Source organism: Bos mutus, chromosome 6 (assembly GCF_027580195.1).
Source record: "Bos mutus isolate GX-2022 chromosome 6, NWIPB_WYAK_1.1, whole genome shotgun sequence".
NCBI classification, from domain to species: Eukaryota; Metazoa; Chordata; class Mammalia; order Artiodactyla; family Bovidae; genus Bos; species Bos mutus.
This window is the reverse complement of record NC_091622.1, coordinates 36,404,860-36,426,730: the sequence shown is the minus strand read 5'-3', so window position 1 is coordinate 36,426,730 and position 21,871 is coordinate 36,404,860. Positions and strand designations below refer to the sequence as shown.

At 38.3% G+C, this 21,871-nt stretch overlaps 1 protein-coding gene across 1 annotated transcript; it reads right to left on the bottom strand.

The window, feature by feature from the left end:
- Positions 1–1,633: 1,633 nt before the first annotated feature.
- PPM1K (protein phosphatase, Mg2+/Mn2+ dependent 1K) lies at positions 1,634–21,312 on the bottom strand. The gene is made up of 7 exons (XM_070372166.1): positions 21,131–21,312; positions 14,351–14,864; positions 12,891–12,991; positions 5,948–6,113; positions 5,651–5,789; positions 4,516–4,650; positions 1,634–1,990 (listed from the first exon to the last, which is right to left on the bottom strand). The coding sequence occupies exons 2-7, from the start codon at positions 14,788–14,790 to the stop codon at positions 1,859–1,861; spliced, it is 1,113 nt and encodes a 370-aa protein (XP_070228267.1). The 5' UTR covers positions 14,791–14,864; positions 21,131–21,312; the 3' UTR covers positions 1,634–1,858.
- Positions 21,313–21,871: the final 559 nt, after the last annotated feature.

Here is a 21,871-nt window from a genome sequence, read left to right as displayed (position 1 = left end):
AATTCCCATACCCTTTTTTCCAAAGGACAATTCCTAACTAATACAGGCAGGAAAGCTCAAGATTTATTTTCTTCTATTCCCAAAAAGGTGAGAAGATGTGAATATATTGTGTCCTATTCCTTCTAATAAGCCTTGAGTAAAACTTAAAGAAGAAAAAAACATCAACCAGAAAACTAAGAGTTTAAATTATATCAACTTTAAAGTTTTGGTATTTCTTTTGTTTCTACAACAAAACTCCACATCTTTCTTAACATTTAAGCATTCTTCTCACATCCTATTATTTTATATGCAAATTACTATATAACAATGTAGCTTCAACATGCTGGTTCTGTTCCTAGGTTTTTCCACATAAGTTACCTACCACAAAATATCTCCTACGATAATTTTTAACCTATCTGCCAGTAACCATTGGTTCTCCACTACAAAACTTCCCTCAGTTTGTCAAGAGTTCTTAGAGATAAATGTATCAATAATCTACAGCTAACTGGTGAAGGAGCTATAAAAGATTGTTCCCTTTCATTTTCCATTAGTCCAAAATATACATATGTACATACACCTACATATAACAAATTTACACTGTCTGCAGAAATAAACTGCTGCATACACATATTTAGGGATTCACATTTTAACAGTAAACTTACACACAGATATAAGGAAATATAGTTTTACACCCCTAAATTACATAGCAAGCTGAAATAGATAATGCTTTAAGATTTATTCTTTCTTATGAGTCTTAGAAAAAGAAGACATAAACCTCAAGCTATGTCTGTAGCAATTATCAGTCAATGTGGGATTATCTTTAAGGACAAATTACCTTTAAGGACTTGCTTACTGTATACAAAAAGTGATATAAACAGACTATATACAGAACACAAAACTCAGGATTAGAGATAACAAATAGAAACTTCATACAAAATACCTGATACTATCAGATGTACTTTGTATAGCTTTGACCAAAGAACTCTTTATTGGACATTCTTTTCCGATATGAATGAATAGTCACAGCTATATATTAGCTACAGAAGAACAGGAATGAATTGAGCGGGGGCAAGACAGACCTGGGATTTCCCTGGTGTCTCAGAGGTAAAGAATCTTGTCTGCAGTGCAGGAGCCGCAGGTTCGATCCCTGGGTCGGGAAGACCCCTGGAGGAAGGCATGGCAACATAGTCAAGTATTCTTGCCTGGAGAATCCCATGGACAGAGGAGACTGGAGGGCTACAGTCCACAGGGGCACAGAATCAGACATGACTGAAGCAACTTAGTACAGCACACATAGGGGAGACCTGCTGACACAGCTGAAATATCTAAGTGCACTGTAGTACATATGTATACATTTTAACAGTGTCATGTTAGCCGAATTAATTTCTTTTGTATTGTTAAGTTCACCAGCAAGTGATGCAGAATACAAAATATAGTAAACACTTGCAGATAACACATTGAGTAGCCATCAAAATATTGACTAGTTTTGAAGAACTTGAAGGCAAGAACCTGGTCAAATGAATAAAGATTAGAAATGATCAAAAGAAGCTCACAGCTGCTTAAAAGTTTTAAAAATTAGAAATTTAACACTCAGCAAGTGTATCAAAACCATGTTTCATTTGCTCACTTAACGCAGAGGCTCACTCACAGTATCTGAATTCCACATATTTATTCTGAGTATATACAGTTAGCTGAACATAAATATCACAGGTACTTATGAAAAACTACTATGTAGATGGTTACTAAGTTTATGTTGATTTATGTACTGGTCTAGTGAGTTCTAGGGTCACCACTTACAGTTCACTTTTTAAATCTAATCAGTTTCTTGATACACTCAGTGAAAAACTGTTGCACAGAAACTCCAAGTCCCAGCAAGCAATCAGGCCCATCGTCCACTAGAGGCAAAGCTTCTGCTGAATGAGAAGGTGATTTCAGAGTTCTTGTATTTTCCCCAGGCACCAAAAGGCACTACTACTGCAGTCGTGTTATCTTCAGTACCATATTGTATTGCCTGCAAGGTATGGCAGGAAGGAAGAAATGAACAACGGAAATCAGGATCCGTACAAAAAGAAATCAGCCTTTTCCTGGAAGGCCAAACTAGTTTAATACACAGTTACAAGTTATTTCACAGTGGCTTGTGATTCTTTCCCTAGGTATCAATGCCCACAGTTTAAAATTTTAGATTGTGATAGGATAACTAATGACCCAAAGTAAATACCATTGTAGCAGTTTTGGCAAATTGCACCAGTGAACTAATAAGGTATGAGATATGTAGCTCCTGAAGAAGAAAATACACATAAAGCATTTAGCATAGGGACTAATGCAAGGTTATACACAGATGAGATGGTTGGATGGCATCACTGACTCGGTGGACATGAGTCTGAGCAAGCTTCGGGAGCTGGTGATGGACAGGGAAGCTTGGCATGCTGCAGTCCATGGGGTCGCAAAGAGTCGGACACAACTGAGTGACTGAACTGAACTGAACTGAATGAAAGTTTAAGGATTCAGAGAATGTTAGCTCTTACCTAGCAATTCTTCTAGGAATTTAGCTTAAAGAAATTATAACCTAAGAAATGGATGACTTCCCTGGCGATACAGTGGATAAGAATCTGGCCTGCCAGTGCATAGGACCTGGGTTCAATCCCTGGTCCAGGAAGATTCCACGTAACATGGAGCAACTAAATCCATTTGCCACAACTACTAAGCCTATGTTCTAGAGCCCATGAGCCACAACTATTGTGCCTGTGTGCTGCAACTACTGAAGCCTGCACACCTAGAGTCTGTGCTCTGCAAAAGAGAAGCCACCCCAATGAGAAACCCATGCACCACAGTGAAGAATAGGTCCCGCTCACCACAACTAGAGAAAGCTTGTGTGCAGCAATGAAGACCCAATGAAGCCAAAAATAAATAAAATTTAAAAATTAAAAAGAAATGGAAGTATACAAAGATATAAAACTATAAGATAGTTTACTACAGTTCATACAAAATGGAAAATTGGCATAAACTATACTTTCCACAGTAGAATTATAAGTCAATTTTAGGAACAAATGCTTTGTTCCTAAAAACAAAGAAAATTTTTACACAACAGCTTTACTAACAAAGAAAAAAGGTGCAAATTTAAAACACTAAAATTTGATTTTTCCACCTATCAAATTGGCAAGATATTACCTATGATAAGAATTTGGAGAAACTATAAAATATGCCAGTGAAAAGTATAACATGGATAGTATTTCTGGAGGGCAATTTGGCAAGCTTATTAAAAGCTTCAGAATGCTGTATATTCTTTTACCTAACAATTTTGCTTTGATGAACTTAACCTAAGAAAGTAATATCTAAAGGAAATAAATGTGAACAAATATATACAGAATGTTTATTATAGAGCTCCCTCTAAAACATGGAAAAGTGAATGTAAATTAAATTAGTTGATTATGGTAAGTATTAAATGAGTAATAGTACTCAGATGAGGCATAGTATGCCCTGGTAAGTTAGAAAATACATATCTTAAGACAAGTGGTTGAAATTAAAAAAGAAGTGGTCATACACAAGAATTGGGTTGTTTCTTAATTTCATGAGCATATATAGTTACCAAGTGAATAACTCATGCTTATCGATCTGTTTCCAAGTAAATAATGCTTTTTAAGTAAGATCTTATATCTTAATTCCAAATGTTAGCACTTAAAAGTTTGGGCCACATTTGGCTCCCTGATTGCAAATGTAAAAATTGGGAATGCAAAAATAGCTCTATGTATGAGTTAAAGTGTGCCTCTAATGATTAGTGATGGCTAGAACTTAGAAGAGCTATCTATCCAAATAGAATATTAAAACATGGAAGTTTTACATTTTTTTTTACACTGGATATTATATAGCTTCCAAATTTTAGCTCTAATTGGCTCACTGACACACCACTCATCCATATACCTTTATGTATTTGTTTTCATGCACCCATTTTTAAAAACAAGAAGTTGATTATGCTATAGTGTATGTTTTTTAACCATAGTGTTTTCATATTGGGTATTTACATGGAGCAGTCTAGTTTCAAATCATCTAGTGGTTGGACTGAGAGCTCAGCTATCTGGGTTTGAAGCCCAGTTCTGGAATGTAACAGTGCCTCTGCTCTCCTCCTCTGTAAAGACAAGTTAGTTCTAGCTCCAGCCTCAGAGGGTTACTATGATGATTACATGAGTTAAATACATATGAACAGAAAAGTGTCTGACACGTAGTACTTGCTATTTTATAATTTACTATTGATGTTACTAACGTTTCAAGATAGGTACAAAGCCAAAAATAAACATAGCTCATTTTCTTGACAGATTAATTTTACTTAACTACTTGGGAGAACCAGCAAAAAAAAAATTTTAATTGTTAATACTATGGGGTCAAGTGTAAAATTTACTGTAATACTAAAAGCTAAAACACATGATTTCAAAGAAATCTCCAGACAGTGGCAGCCCCTCTTGGCTGCACCAAGACCTGTACCTGGCTTTGTCCTCTCCTTCCCACTTAGGGATTTTTCTTGCAGAAGCTCTGCTGTGTTACCTGTTCAGTCACTGCATGGGCTGCTTCATTGGGATCGTGGCACTGATTGACAAAGTCACAAATCTCTTGACTGTTCACCATGAAGTTAATTCCATCTGTAGTGAGGACCAGGAAGCTGTCATCAGCATGATGTAGCTGCAATCAGAACGAAACGTATAGAATTACAAACTAGACTTGGCCTTAGAATAATCTTCATAATTCAGTGATTTTCTCTGTTTACAGAGTAGTCATCTGTGTTTCAGAACTTACAGACAAACAGAGTGAAAACAGGCCTCCATTTAGGGCAAAAACAGCAACATTTAGCATCAATCATGGAGGACAAACCTAACATTTACTTAGTAACACCATGGAGGAAGAAGCCAGATAGCTAAATGCTGAGAGGCAGCCTAATGTAATGGCTAAGACCTCCTCGGTGTGAAGCCCACCTCTATTTTTCAGCTGGGAAAACATAGGTAAGTTGAATTGTATATGCTCAGATTTGTTTTCTCTGTGTAAAATGGGATAGGAGTGGCTATTTTGAACAGAGCCCAGCACATTGTAAACTGCTATAGAAGTATTTGTTAGATGAAATGAACATAAGTGGGACACCTGTAAGACATAAAACTGTTCAATAAATTAACAATCATTTGCTGCCATTACCGGGAGCCTATCCTTATATATAATGTGTTAGGTACTAGAGCAGGCTGGGAGTTGTATAGGTAAAGTATCAGTTCACCACTAAGGTATGTGCTGGGGGAAGTGCAGTGTAAGGGGGACAATGATTAGTAGCAAGCAGAAGATGTCCTTGAAAGAGGGATGGGGTGATTTTCTGGCTTGGTGGAAAAGGGAAGTCAGGATATCTTCCAAATGATGGTGATGCTGAATGATGAGGTGCTGGTGAGGAAGGGCAGTAAAACCAGGCTTCCAGGCAAATTCCATAGCAGGATGAAACAAAGCCAACACTTCATCATATATAAGGCCAGGAAAGAAGTATCTTTCTTACTTTATCTGAAAAGTTTATCTTTCCTTCCATTAATCACTTCTTTTCAGAAGTCATACAGGCTTCAATGAAGGCCTCCAAGAAAGCCTGCAGCTGGAGACAATCCTGTGTTCACTCCGTGCCTGTGTATCAGGTGTTTGCAAGTCTTTTTTTTACCTTAATCCTCTTTGTTTCAGGTTCTGCTATCACACCACTGGTTTTAAGATCCAAATCTCCGAGACTCCTTGTCATTGCAAGTCTGCCGTTCACGTGAGGCTGTCCCAAACTATTCCAAGCTACAAACCCCCCACATTTTCTTAATCCTGGTCAAAAAAAGTTAAAAAAGACTATGATGTGATACCCAGAAAACCAAGGGTTAAACTTAAGCATGAAGTCAGTTTACAATGCAAGGTTTTATTTCTATTTTGAACTATATACATATCATCCTTATAGAGCGATTAGTGGAAGTGGTACCTTTCTTTCTCGTCTTTTCTTTCCGGAGTGTGGTCGATGGTCAGCTTCATAGGTTTTCCTTTTCTGCACAAAATAGCTCGGCTGTCCCCAACACTAGCTATAACCAGTTCAATACCATCTCTCAATAGGGCTACTGTTGCAGTAGTCCCAGAGGTCAGAAGCGTTGCTGCAAATGATGAAGAAGAGTACAAGTCAGTGACAATCAAATGATTGGATCTGGAATGTTTATTACAAAATAAAACACAGGCATGTTAAACTAATGCTGAAATGTATCATTCTAATTTAACTACAGCTATGCAAATAAAATGCAAATGAACTATGGAAGTAAGAGCATGCAGAAAAAGAAGTATTTAATTCAGTAACAAGGCTCTATGCAAACAGAAAAAGCTGCTAACCTAATTTGGTAAAAAATGCATCACTATCTCCAAATGGCTTCTATTTATATAAAGTAGAACTCGAATTTATCATTCTGACATCTCTGTGTGTACATCAGGTGTCAGGATTAAAAGTAATACATTTTAATTAGATTGGCTAATAAGGCAGAGTGATTTAGGTCTACAGAGCCCATTCAGGCAAGCCAACTTTTCTGTGATCTACGCACTCAACTTTTTTCTTCCATTTCTTACCCCCATCCTATGAAACTATTATCAATTAGTAGGCTAAGCAAGATATGTCAAGTGTTTCACTGGCTCTTTAAGAATTGTATTTTATATTCTTTCCTTCTATAACTGCTTTAATTTTACAAATGTTCACCAAAAAAAAAAAAGAAATCCTAAAATGGTTAAAGGTTCATATTCTTTCCTTGATTATCTTTGTCCTCCCCAGATGTAAAACAAAGATACAGCCATCATTATATTAGGAGAAAATCTGGAGGGCAGGGAATGAAATTCATTTTCGTTTCCCATAAACTTGGTATAGTTCACACTTCTGGTTCCAGCAGGATCTGAAACAATCAGTCTGTTCCCAAATGCAGGAAAGTACTGCCAAGTGCTGCTCCTGTGGTCACCGCCTCGGCCCAGAGCATTCCAAGAATGTTAATTTCCCCTGACTGATAACAAAATTACATGTAGCTTGGCCTGAGGTCATAGCTGTTTCCTTCATCCAATTCAAAGAGCATTTTTGCATCTTTCTTTAGTTTATTCTAAATTGTCTCCCTAAGTTCTTCACTATTTGTTGACTTTAGAGGGTGCATTGAGCCTTGTCAAAGAGAATACTGTGAAAGTAGACTAAAAAGTAAAGCAAATTGAAAAAATCTAAAAAGGTAACAGTTAAAGCAGGTATTATCTTCAGTAACATGGTTAATCCTTTAAAGCATCTAAGTAAAATATTCAGGTGCTCATCTAAAGATGATTTTGACTTCAAAGGCAGATTTAAGAAAAATGAAATGCTATTGACTGATTGAGGCTCAGTCTTTCCAGTTTTTTCTAAGACAATTTTTAAAACAGCAGTAATGCATTTGGAAAGATATATGTGTATATATTTCCCAATCAATGTATTAAAATGCCTGCTTTAATCAGAAAAGTAAAATGGGGGAAAAAATGAATAAACCCTGCTTAATCTCCTATATTCATGCTGAATTTACTGAGAAGTAGCATTTATAATTGCACTATCTTCCCATTTATCTCTTGATTTTGGAACTGCTGTGCCAAAGTAATATCACTGTGGCAATAGTAAAGTAGATTATATATTGTCACTGTACAACACAAAAGTTTCAGTGTAAGTATCAGTGATGTTTATATTACAAATGTTAAATTGTGAGTTTCATAAAACATTGTATAAGGGAATCTTTACAGTTGAACCCCTGTAATCTTGTCAAATGATTAGAAGAGCCTGGTAAGAAAACATAGGCATTTACTCAGATGCTACTTGTCCAGGGAGTTTAATGTTCCTCTCCTTTCTTTAAAATGTAAGTGGCAGCTTTTTTCCAAGTGTTTTTTAATTGGCTACCTTAAAAGAGTTAATACTTCATAAATGAAAAACTTCAAATTTAGCCATTTAGGATTATAATCCATGGCTCTGCCACCTAGATATTTAAAAGAATTTGAGTTTTTAACCAACCCAACTTCACAGTTCCAAAATCCCAGGATTTATGGGAAAGTTTTCTAAACAGTTGATTCTGGTTTGCTAAGCATCTAAGAATATAAATATTAAATCAGCATTTAGTTTCATTTAACATTTAACATGGGAGTAAAAATTCTCACTTTTTTCCTTAACAATAAAATTATAAAACTAAGACATCTTTCAATAAGTTCTTAACACTCACTGGACATTTTCTACTGCAAGTCATCTCAACTAATGGGACAAAGAGGATGTGGGAACCTTCCAGTAGTCCAGGCTAGGAACCGCTGGACTCCTTCACCTGGGACAAAATTAAGCAGATCTCTCTTTCCACTGAAGCCCAGCATATAGTGTCCACGGGCTCCAGGTCTAGAGCTGCTGACCAGGCACAGTTCTCTGCCACAAATAACACGCACAGAGGCAAATAGGAAATTCACCCAGGAATTGTGCTCAAACATTACAAACCTGCAACACAGGGAAGGGTAGAGAAAGAGCTGCAAAATAAGGGGAAGGGTTTTTATTTTGGTGAAATGTTCAGTAGCAAATTACATAATATTCCAGGAGATGCCAAGTCAATGATTTCAAAACTCAGTTTGACCAAGTTGATGGTATTTTGTAGTTGAGTCTGTTTTCTTCATCACAGAATAACACTTCTTAGTTTTGTGTCTTCCCAAGGTAGGAAAGCCCATATACAAATGTATGTGCACCAAGACACATATGTGGTGACATACACACAGGCTCAGCCAATTAGTCTTGAAGAGTAAATCAGTACCTTTACTGAGTTGAAAAAAATACACTGTAAATTTGTTTGGTATCAGTATCAGAATTGTCCCAGTAACAAAAGGGAAATTCATGGGTAGAGCTCTGAATAATTTGTATAGCATACTAGAGCATACTAGAGAGGATATAAACTACAGTATACTACCAAACTGCTAGCATTAAAATATAAATCAAAAGGAATCAAAGCACCTCCTATACCAGATACAAGGAGTAGCTTATTTGTTAATGGTAAATGCAGGGATTTTAGGATCTAGACGGTATTTCCTGAATAGAATGATTAATTTAATTGTTTAAATAAAAGCTAGCAAGGCTCTTGAGTGCTAAAAAATGTTTACAATTTTATGTAATTCATAAAATGGGAGTTTCTGCAGCTCTCTCTTTCCCCCAGTGTTGCAGGTCAATATATCAAAAGAAAAAATGATCAAGATTTTGAATGGCAACATAAAGAATCAAGCTGTACTTTTCTAAGTATAACCTCCCCCACCCAGAAATTATTCAATTGTGTCAACAATATGGATAAACAAATACAGTTACAATATTTACCAAAAAGATGTTCTAGACATGAATGAATCATAAACACTAAATCAGAGGAACGAGTTGAAGCAGTAACAGCACAATAAGAGTATCTCTCCAATGCTGTCCCTATTTTTTGCTTTTGGCTGCCTCCAACATAACAAGGGTAATCAAACACATTGCATTTCTCATACTGGTTATTTTTTAGTTTAATTCTTCCATAAAGAGATCAAATAATACGAAGAGCAGGGAAGTTTCCAACAAGACTCACAATACTGCCACCAACGTCTCCCACTCTGAACGTCAGAGCGTCTTCTTTCTTTGATCCATTTGTCTCTTGGGGAGCTTTGTTGCTTTCAAATCTTAAGTAATCTAGAAACACTTTGAAGAGTTTATCGGATATATAGGATATCATCTAAGTTTTCTACCATCTGGTTTAAGTGACAGTTTGTCCATTAAACAATAAACTAATGGGCAGACATCATTTGAACTTACTGGCTGATTTCATTAGCTGTAAAAATACACATGACTGGTATAAAATGAATACAAAATATTCAAAGATGATGATGAAATTAGCTATTTGTAAATAAGGGTAAATTCAAAATGCATCTACAACAAATCAATAAAGATAGCCAGCAATTTCTTAAGGGCTATTTCTTGATAAATGGTATTCTGATTTTATTCTCCTCAAACTACCCTCATTTAAAACTGAAATAATAAATATTTTAAATGCTAATGAGAAAGCTTGAAGTATTTTATGCAGATATGACAGCTTTAGATGAGTCTTAAAAAGATGAGTATGTTTTATTGTCACCTTATTATTTTCACTTTCTTTTGAGAAAGCTAATAGTATGACATGGGGCACTCCTCCCTACCTGAAATTCCACCATTAGTGATTCATTCCTAAGGTTTAACCAATCTGTTTTCAGCTTTCCTTACTCAAAATTCAAATCCCCCCAGAAGTGGTAACACATAAAAATATATATATTAAATAATTTAGTTAAATTGGCTGTAGGACAGTCAAGTTATAAGTTATAATTACTTTGGTAATAAAGAGTAAGCAATGGAGATTAGTTTAGTCCAAATATTATTGAGTACTTTTCAGACTCTATGCAGAATGTTGAACCCTAGAAATTCAAAAATGAATAAGCCATGGTCCCTACCCTCAAGCTGCTCACAGAAAGGGTTCAGTGAGGCCAAGTGGAGCTGATGCTAAAAGAAAAGGTGAAAGAAATTGGAGAGGGCAAACTGCACTTCTTCACAATTTTATTTAACTAGCACTGGTCCTACCCACAGCTGTGCCAAAAAGAATATTATCTACTCTTATAATACTGATACTGCTTCAGTTCTACTAAAAAGTAAAAAAAAATTTTTTTTTAATTTAAATAATAATTCTGAAGTGGTACATGTTCTTTTTAAATCCACAAATTGAAAAGTTTAGTATATTTGATAAAATAAGCCCCAAATATCAAAAGCCAATTTTTGAAATCTTTGAAAGCCTGGCAACTGATTAAGAATAAATTTCAAAATTGTTCTCAAAATACTTATTTAAAAAAAGAAAACCACAGAGACTAATTGACCTATAAGAATACATCCAAAATAAAATTCAAGAAGGACAATGTCATAATAGATTTTTTTTTTTCTTTTAGTAGTACGCTAACCATCATTCTGTCATGCTCCATTATACTTGTAAGCAAATTGCCATTAAATGAAAAACAAACTTTAAAATATCTTATGAAATTTCTGAGATCATTAACTCAAAAATTATGACAGAGGAACTAAGTTTAAATGAATACATTTTCATTTAATTATTAGAAGTGAAGAACTATTTTATTCATTCCTTTGCACAACTAAACTGATGTGAGAAAGGTGTCTGTAGAAAATTTCTTTTAAGATAGCAAGTTAGATCAATTCTCTCCTTAAATTCAAAATTCCCTTTAACTGTATTTATTATTTCATAAATGAAAGGAGTTCTCTCACATTTTATACCAAATCTATCACTGTTTTAAGCATTTTTATCAATTAGATGCTACACAAAGGGCTGCCTACACCCATGAAAGGTTAATGGTTTTTTATTGTTGGCCACCATTTCCAAGGTACACTTGAACATTCCTTTCTGAAAACCTTGCCCAGTGAGCTCTACCTGTTTACACAACAGCTGGGGCACACCACCTGCCGATAAACTTCATGGTGTGAGATACAGCCGACCTGCTTATAAATGAAATAAGAGCATACCAGTATTCAGAGTTACGAAAATAAAACTATAAGAAAGTGTTTTAATGTCCTCTTCACCTTCGTATGTTTTACCCATTAGGAACAAGAACAGAATCTTATGCTAAAACCTACCCTCTCTCACCTCATATTTTCACAAGCTCAGGAGCCAGTTGGAAGGGGAAAAACGTCCAAAGGAATGAAAGAGAGAAAATGGACCTAAGTAATCTACAAATGAGAAAATAAATCCTTGAACAATAAGAGTGGACTCTAAAGCTTTTCGGAGAAGTATGACAGTGATAAAGGTCTTGAAAAAGAGAAGAAAGTGTCTTAAGATGGCAAATGAAGCCATCCTAGAGTCATCCTAATACTCATCATTAAATATGCCCATGAGAGAGGCCACGGTGGGTGCCAGGAAAATCCCAGCCCTAACTCTCCAACTGACCTTTTATCTCTCTCTGAGTTTCAGTTCCTTATCTGTAAAATGGGGAGAATTTCCAGCCCTACACACTCCAACTGAAAATTACAAAGATAACATTGCTGTGGTGAGCTTTGACCTCCTTTAAACAAGAGGATGAACAAAAGACAGATGAATATTGCATGATTCATTTTAAAATCAGTTATGAGGTCTATATGCACACTGCTGTAGAAGCATTAAAAAATTATAAGCAATAAATTTGGGGGCCAGCTAACTAGAAAACATTAGCTACATTTTCATGAAATGGTTTAATAAATTTAGTCAAAATCAGAGACATTTGTTTTTCAAAATATAAAGACATCCAGTACACAAATTCTAAAATTCAGCTGTTATAGTCTTGTGTTTAACAAATAAAAACAAAAATGTCAACTAGTTACCATAGGAAAGCTGCAAGATCAAGCTTTTTTAAGAAGTGGAAGAAAAAATATCTTCCTTCTAATTTCACAAAGTAGTGCATATTAACCATTGTCCTTTTGAGACTAATTAGCAATTTTCTTATCTGGACAACTACTCTGAGATTACCCTGTAGCAAATTTCAATAGTCGTTCATCAGATTCCTCTAAAAAACAAAAACAATAAACCCTCTCATAGTACATGCCTCTTGTTCATCAAATGAACAAACAGATTTTTTTTAATGTTTAATCTTTTTAAAATCAAAATTCAACATCAGATCTATTTTGGAGCTTCAATTTCTAAAACAACCTCTAATATGTTTCATTTAAATGTGAGATACTACCCCTGCTTTGGATTCCAAACAACATTTAAAATGATTATTTAAAAAGTCATTTTCAATGTAAGCATCCTTACAATAAATATTAAAATTCCCACCCCTGAAAGGCTTAAATTGTTTCCTTCTTACCCCAAATTCCCAAGGACTTTAAGGAATGAGATTGTTTTACTTACCATCAGCAGATAGGTGGGCGTGCCTTGCAAAGGTTTTATCTATTTCAAGAAAAGCCAAGGTCAACACAGTTTCCAAGTTCTCCTCCTTAGGAAGCAAATCCCTTCAGGGAGAGAAAAAAAGAGGGCGATCACTTTACAATAGGTTTCCTGCCTTTCTCTTTGTCCCTCCAGCTAGCAGAGTCACTCCATACAATGGACCTCCAAGGTTTGCCCTTCAGAAGCTTGCGTGTGGGAGTCTTTGCAACTTTATGGACCAAAGCCCACCAGGCTCCTCTGTCCGTAGGATTCTCCAAGAATACTGGAGCGGGTTGCCATTTCCTCCTCCAGGGAATCTTCCTGACCCAGGGATCCAACCCACATCTCTTAAGTCTCCTGCACTGGCAGGTGGGTTCTTTACCTCTAGAGCCACTTGGGAAGCCTTTCAGACGCTTACGATCCACATATTAATAAATCAAATTGAGAAAGAATCAGGCCCAGAGATAAGTTCTAAAAATAATAAAATAAAAGCCTAAGTCTCCAGTCTAAAGATATTAATCCTCACCATCATAATCCTGAAAGGTCAAGAATTCCTTTATATTAAATTAAGCCACTGAGTTCCTTCGTGGAGTAATGCAAAATATACATAAATCAATTGATGAACGTATGAATAACTATAGGGACTTCCCTGGTGGCTCAGATAATTAAGCGTCTGTCTACAATGTGGGAGACCCGGGTTTGATCCCTGGGTCAGGAAGGTCCCTGGAGAAGGAAATGGCAATCCACTCCAGTATTATTGCCTGGAAAATCCCATGCACAGAGGAGCCTGGTAGGCTACAGTCCAGGGGGTCACAAAGAGTCAGACACGACTGAGCTATTTTCTTCACCATGAATAACTATGCTTGGGAAGAACAGTCACATGGTCGTAACTCTTACATGTTCTCCCCCTCTTTTAATTCTAGAAGTAGTGTGATACTCAAAAATATGTAAATATTGACTGTAGTAAATAAACTTTTTAAAGAGCTCCAAAACACCCTCTTTAAAAGCATTTTCCCCATGTTTTTGCCAATCTTCTAAAGCTATTTTCAACAAGTATTCAAAGCTATTCATACCACTTTAAAAAATAATTACTATTTATTGAAGCACTAAGTGCCATGCACAGACAGAATAAGTGCTTCTCATAGATTCTCATAGTACATGAGATCATGTACTTTATTATGTGAATTCCCTTGAAATGATCACAACTGCTGTAGATTCTGGTCAACGCTCTCACCAAGAGAGTGGTTAAAACATACAGATTTCTGAAATGGTAATACTCATCAGCAATTAATGGCATGCTTGAGCTACTGCTTGTTCATAAACATAGTATGAAAGCAATCAAATAACTACCTTAACAGTGGCTGTCTCAGCCAAAAGGTTTAAGTTTAAACAGGAAGGATTAGGCAAACTGCAAAGAGTGAAAATCATTGTATCATTGTACGTACAGGATGCATTTCTCCATGTGGGTATGACAGAAATCGGCCGCTGCAGGTCCACCGTGGCCATCATACACCGCAAAGTACAGGACCTCATTGGTCAGCTGAGCAAAGCCAAACCGGTCTTCATTCTCTTTCCGTTTGCCAATCTGTGATGCGCTGCCCACATTCTGCAAGCTGACTTTGGGAATTGGCTTGCCATACTTAATGCTGGGCGGCAGCAGAATTGGCTCCTCCAGGCGGTTATCCCAGATGCCAAAATTATCCCAGGTAGCTGGTCGGCCACTACCATCAGGATCAAAGCGAGACCATCTCGGCTCTGAAGTGGAGCTGTGGCACGTGGGCATCACCCACCTGTCATCCTGCAGACCGCGGGCTCTGAGCAGCACTCTCCTCCTCACCTGGTTCCCACCACTTCTTACCAAAGTAAGTAAGGCAGCTGTTGACATAACTCCAGAGGGCTCGGGAATGAGAGAAAGGTCAATGGAACAATAATGGGATGCCTTCCAGAAAAATGATGCAACTGAGTAGAAAGAGAGACAGAGACACTCCATCAGTAATTTCAAATACAACTGATATATCGTTAGATATTACCAAGAATGAAGTCTGTAAAGAAAGTGGCACTTAACAGCCTACTCCTGAGAATAGTGGTTCAAAAATGAATCGATTTACCTACCCCACCCACTCACAGTGTTCAAATTCTATAAAAACTTTACAGTGTGCACAGGTCACATAGAAGAAGTGCTTCTACAGCTTTAACCTACAATCACCTGGGGATCTTGTTAAAATGTAGATTCTGATTCAGTCTGCCAGGTGGTGCCTGAGATGCTGTATTTCAGACTACCTCCCTGGTGATGCCGAGCTGCAGTTCTGGCAGGCCCACACTTTTGATTAGGGAGAATACAGAAAACAGGTGTAAATAAATAGTCTTCCCTTCATCAACTTCATTGCTCTGAAGAAAAGGCGGAGCAAATATTAACAATAACAAAGTCTCTTACAAGAGTAGAAATTAGAAAAAAAATAACTGGTTATTAGAATATTTATTGTTGTAGGAGTGTGTAATTTCCTCAGTTCTGTCTCATCATAACAAAAAATTGAAGCCATGGACGTTAAAGCCCTCGGACAGACTGTGTCTCAGCTCTCGGGACAGATCAGTGTTAACAGCTCTCGGACTGATCAGTGTTACAGCTCTGTGTTACAGCTCAGTTTTATTTAGAAAATAAAAGAAAATACATCCTAGAGGCATGAGGGCATGCCGACCCAAAAGATGCAAAGAGAAGAGAGAGAGAGAGACCCCGAGCCCTTTAGGCTCCTCTTTTTATGTTTTTTGTCCTCCCCCCAGGGCTGCCCTATGTAAATTGGGCTAGCCAGGAGTGCTGTTTGTTCTACCTGAGGTCCTCACTCCAGTCCTCAGACCTTCCTTTGTTCTACTTTCCAGGCTTTTCCCTTCCTTGTCTTTTAGTCACCACCAATCTGGACTCCTTTTTCCTATTCTAACTACCTAACATTATGATAGTTCTGTACTCAGAGAGTGCCCAAGTTTTAGCATAGATACAATTTTGGATATCAGTTCTGTTTGTTTTAAGGTTTCTCAACTTATTGAACTTTACATATTCTATTACTCTGGTTAATATAAACTGGCTCATGCAAACACCCACCAAAGGCACAAATAAAAAGTAACTCTGACGTGTGTGATCTCAGAGATTAGGGGAAACTGCATTTATGACAAGAAGTCTTTTTATGAGCCACCGATCTATGCATTTACATTAACATATGAGGCTCATCCGAATGCCTCCCCTGGCTGTTGGCTGGGGGAATTCCTATACCCCTGCAGGAAAGACTGTGTTGCTGGCAGTTTGCATACAAATAAGGTTTAAGCAGAAATTCATCTCCAAAGTATTTCATTCTATTACTTTATGAATTAAAAACCAACTTGAAAAAATGCATAATATCAACATTTGATAATGCCAGTGGAGGGTATACAGGTGTTATATTATTCTTAATTGTATGTTTGAATTATCTCTCTATAAGAAATAAATTTGAAAAAAATGTATCTCCCCAAAAGGCACAATCACACACACACAAAAAGCCCAGCTTGAGTGCATCTATAAGAAAATGTATTACAGATTTTGAACAATCATTTTCAAACAAATTTTTGGAAATCAGTCTAGTTATGTATAGGAAGAACCGTTAGTCCTTTCAGTAAGTAAATAGAAGTAGAAAGAAAGGATGAGGTTCCAAAGAATGCCATTGTAAATCTAAGCAATGGAAGACATATGAGCGCAGCCTTCTAAGAATTTAGAATGAAGATGGCCTCCCAAATAATTAATAGGTCATGAAAGACTTAGGAGGCTGCTCCTTCTTGGCCTTTTAGTTAACATCATGTATTAAAGTCTGAAACTCACTTCTTTTGCATTATTGGGGGTGGAGGAGACACAGTACCTCTTTATCAAGTATCAAAGAGAAACAATGCATTCCATTACCAAAATAAAAAGAAAAGTTTATTCCTTTGGTTCTGTTTGAAGGTTGTATTTTATTCCAAAACAAAAACTGTGTCAAATAAAGGTGAACTTGTAGAGAACTTTCAAAGTGTAATACCATCTTGCAAGTAAGAGAACTAAGTACTAATTCTTGATGGAGATAATTCACAAGGCAGCTTTGCACTATAGGAAAAATAAAGCTTTAAATGTTTATCAGAAAACATTCACATTTGAAGAGTACACCAGAAATTAGCAAAGTACTATTATTCTCTTGGCTTCAATCTGAAAGCATGTATACCATACTCAGCCTTGGGTCATTTTGCAGTCACACATGTACTTTAAACAAGAGTTCTAGATTTACAAACTAATAAATACTGAATAGTTTCCCTGCAGCTCTTCTAGGATACTCTTGTCATTTCTCACTCTCTCCTCCGAATGAACAGAGCTGCATTCACATGAGGCAATATGCATCTACTGTAAACATTACTTAAGAATGAAAAATGCAGGTTGAGCAGTTTCTTTAAGCCTACATAAACTAAAATCCGTCTTCAACTTGGCCTCCTTCCTCATTCCTTATCTGCACAATCATCTCAGAAAGAGAGCAGAATAGTCACAGGAAAATATTTACTTTAAGGCCTATTATTGGCTATTGGCATACATGAAGCATAACCCAGTTTACCAGTTTACAAAACTAGGTCAGCATCATTTATGCAAGCAAGGGAGTGTCTAAAGAAGTGGTTCCGTCTCCTTTGCTAAATGCAGTATAACGAAATCATACTAATCTTCATGTTCCCAAGAAAACAGTTCAAAGAGGACTTTGTTCCCAAGCTAATTAATAACTCTGAATTAAACTTACACATCAAGAAGTTTCCTTCAGAGCTTCAAACTACCAATCAGCCGCTATTGCCACTCCCCTCCCCTAGCTCTCCAGATGCCCATGGAAATGATTAGACACTGATTAGCAGGTAGAATTTATAATGTGGGGGAAAAAACTAGTCTTAAAAAAAAATCAGTGTTCTTTATAACAGAAAGAGCTGAGAACAAATTGATAAATACCTAAAAAATCTTTTATTGTCAGTTGAAGAATTAAAAATTGGCATGTGTTTATCTTTCTGCAAGCCAAAAATAGTTATTCAGGAACCCTTTATGTCAGTCTCTCAATCAGAGATCAAGCCTAGCTTATTTTCCTTTTAACAGTTATATTCAATCTTTGAAAGTCAAAGTAACCCAAAAGAGTCAAAGGGCACAAGTAATTCTGCTTGAAAGCCATTTGAAGACACAAAATGTCAAAGCAAAATTTAAATGAACTAAGAGCCCAAGAACACATTACGTGACACACCATATTCTACTAGCAAAAATACTTTCCTTTCTCACATTCATTTGTGTGACCAGGCCTTCATCTTCCTCTGACTCAATGCTTTGGTTAATCTGATTAAAGTATCAGATTCTGACACAGAACTCTATTGAACAAAGTTGACTCCTGATTTAATAATACTGACTAGCAGGGGGGATTCTCAGAAAAAAGGGTTAAATGAAATAAGTTGAGAGTCTGCAAGAGTAGACATTGAGATTCCACAAAAGAGTGCTGGTTAAAAAGCCACAGCCTGAGTGTAGGAAATCTCAGGTGAAAAGCATCAGGAAAAGGAAAAAATGCATTTGGTAAACTTCTGAGGTATACACTTTGTTTAAAAATAATAGCAGTAGGAGATCCAACCAGTCCATCCTAAAGGAGATCAGTCCTGGGTGTTCACTGGAAGGACTGATGCTGAAGCTGAAACTCCAATACTTTGGCCACCTCATGCGAAGAGTTGACTCATTGGAAAAGACTCTGATGCTGGGAGGGATTGGGGGCAGGAGGAGAAGGGGATGACAGAGGATGAGATGGCTGGATGGCATCACCGACTAGATGGACATGAGTTTGGGTAAACTCCGGGAGCTGGTGATGGACAGGGAGGCCTGGCGTGCTGCGATTCATGGGGTCGCTAAGAGTTGGACACGACTGAGCGACTTAATTGAACTGAACTGAACTGAGTGGTGAAGAAAAGCCACATATACCACTACAAGACTGCTATGCCAATTTTATACTTTCATCTTATTCCAATTTTATAATCCTGCAATGATTTAAATACCTCAGAGCTGGCCAAATGTATTTTTGGAATAGGGAGGCATTCACGGTCCCTGGCAGGAGGGTGCACTTGGGATTTGAGTTAAACTGCTCTTGACTGCTGAAAGCAGGTCAAAAGGGCAGTTTATTGATGTCATGTTAAGCACATGCCAAAATTACTCAGGAGTTCTAAGGATCAGTACTGCTCAAACCTGCTTAGCTTTATATTTCTAGCAAAAATGTTTAAGAATGTATTCATATCTGCCCATTATAAAGTGGCACTCAGGTATTTTCATTATCAATAACTTCCACAATGGAAACACAGGTAATTTTAATATTCTTAGAATGTTTCTTTAATGGCTCTACAAAAAAAACAACCAATTTATCACAATAAATTCAAATATTATAGAAACCTCCAGAATGTATCTCAGGAAATTTGGACTCCAGTATCCTCTTTATCAGTACCCTGCTAGGAGGAAGGGAAAGAAAATGTACTAGTCTAAATGAAGGAAAAAACAAAACCAACAAGAGAAACCCTGAATGACTCCCCTTATGTTTGACCTGAACATATGTTTAGATGTGCAAACTGAGAAAAGAACAAGGGAGCAATGAAAAGTATTCATTATTCTAATTCCATAAATATTTTTTAAAACATTTCAGTTAACATGGATACAACTCACAGAACCATGTTCCAAACCTTCATTTAAGAATTTTCCAGAACAACTAAGTATAAGGTGTGTATTTTTCATTTCCTCTATAGTACCTAATACAATGTTGACATCTATACATTAAATTTTCAGTAAATTTAATTTTTTTTTAAAAAAGGAGGATTTTCCTTTACATTCTATGCTACATCACTAACATCTCTCCCCTCTTCCTTCCTCTTCTCTTAAGCCTCCAGTCAAGTAGGTGCTTGAGTTGGTGGTCAATAGAAAGTGACTAAGGTTGCAAGAAAAAAAATCTTGAAAAATTATAACTGATATATTTTATTACACAGTGGAGTGTTTTTTTTCCTAGGCTAAGAGGCCACTGTTATCTTTCAAGACCATTACAATCTGTCACCTTAGTTACTCATTCTGAAACCGCGGACAACCTCATTCTTTCCTCCGCACAGGCGAAGGGGCTGCAAAAGACTGAAGAGGCCTTGCTGCACATTTCCAGTCTGAAGCTCAGAAAGGCCGGTGAACTTTACAGACTCCAAATTCCCTGGCTATTGCCACCCGGAGCCTCGTCTTTGTCACCTCACGTGAAATCTCTAATCTACAGACAGCGGCTGCTAAAAAAGACATCAAGGGCCAGAAGGCCTTGAGATTACAGTGCTCTTTTGGCAAAGCAAAACCCACGTCCTCAGATCGACACCAACCAGGGCTCTGCATCTTTCTCTGCTCCGATCCCCTGAAAAGCTCACCCTTGGACAGTTTGGGATCCTGGGCTTGGCTGGCTGGCCGTGACAGATGAATGACCAGGGCGAAACACGGCAGGAAACACACCCTCCGGCCGGCGCAGCCCGCGGGCACTGCAGATGGCTGGGTTCCCTCCAGCACTTTCCGCCGCCCTGTCTCCGCCTCTCAACCACCCTCGCTGCGTACAGATTCCGGGTGTCGCCACGTCTCCCTCAGCCCGACCGGCGCTGCACCGGCGAGAAGGCGCTGACACTCGCAGCATCCTCCGGCCGGCAGGTTGAGGCGAGGCGGGGGGCGATTCGAGGCTTCGCTGAAGGGAAGCGCTGGCTGGTAGCCCCTTCCTCCCCTCTATCAGTTCAATTCAGTCGCTCAGTCGTGTCTGACTCTGCGACCCTATGAACTGCAGCACGCCAGCCGTCGTTCCTTCCAAGTTCCATTGCCTCCTTCCATCCCGGTCCAGCATATTCACCGGCAGGAGCCTCCAGCCTTCCGGCCAAGTTCAGGCGGAACGTAAAATCTCCGCAGAAAATGCCAGCAGCGGGTGGCTCAGCCGAGGTGGGCCCCGCCCCAACATGCTGCTCCAGACCTCGAAACGGAAGAAAGCTGTGCACAGCGAACCCAGACAGTGACCGCTGGGCATGCACTGAAGGGGCTGGAGAAATTAAACGGACATTTCCCCTCCTCTCCCTGGGGAACCAGTTTACTCTCCATTCCGCGGATTGGGAGCAATGGGACATGCCCCCTCCTGTAAATAATACTATAAACGGTTAACATAAATGAAGTGCACTCTCCAACCTCTTACCTCGTGATGGCAATATCCCTGGAAAATGTTCAATTAGCTAATGGAGGGCGGGAGAGGCGTTTTCTGTAAATAAGACTGCCTTCTCCGATGTTTTCAATCTCTGAGGCAAGCAGTTACAACAGCCACTGGCTCAATCTGCTGGAAATTCTTGAGAATTTTTCGCCCGCAGTAGGCCAAATAGAGAGGGGGGAAGTCTGTTCCCGCTGACTGACGGCAGCTCCAACCAACCCACGCTTCACGAGGCGGCGCGCCCGCGGCCCTGCCCTTAGTCGCAGCCAATCACAGGTTCCGACAGGACCGTGCCTCCCCGCGAGATCAGTTTGACTTGGCTGACTTTCAGCAGCTCACAGCAGAGCGACGTCGACTTAAGCCAGTCGTGGCTTGTTGGGATGCCCGCCCTCCCGAAGGCCATGGCGCGCAAACCAACGCGGGAACGCCTCGGCAGTGGACGAGAAATTTGGTACCTCGCCATAGGATTGAAGAGAGGTGGTGGTGTGTCGCTTGGGGCAATAGAGCGGTAGTTGTGACAACTAGGAGCAGGAACGGAATGCCAGCACTTAGCACTTTGCAGGGCTATTGAAAGGCACCAGGTTTCATTGCTATTCTTTGAAATATTCACAGTAAACCGTTCTTCCTGACTGAGCAGGCAGGCATCTCATGATCCCTTGAGAATGTTTTTTGGTTTTTTTACTTTTTTTTTTTTTGGCTGCGCCTCACAGGTTGTGAGATCTTGGTTCCCTG

What these genes read in the sequence shown, in the direction of transcription:
- PPM1K (XM_070372166.1), bottom strand. Translation starts at nt 14,790, where the DNA reads ATGTCAACAGCTGCCTTACTTACTTTGGTAAGAAGTGGTGGGAACCAG. An exon ending in AGAAAAGACGAGAAAGAAAG is followed by an intron (nt 5,790 to 5,947) that starts GTACCACTTCCA and finishes ACCAGGATTAAG; the next exon opens with AAAATGTGGGGGGTTTGTAG. An exon ending in CCCATGCAGTGACTGAACAG is followed by an intron (nt 1,991 to 4,515) that starts GTAACACAGCAG and finishes CATACCTTGCAG; the next exon opens with GCAATACAATATGGTACTGA.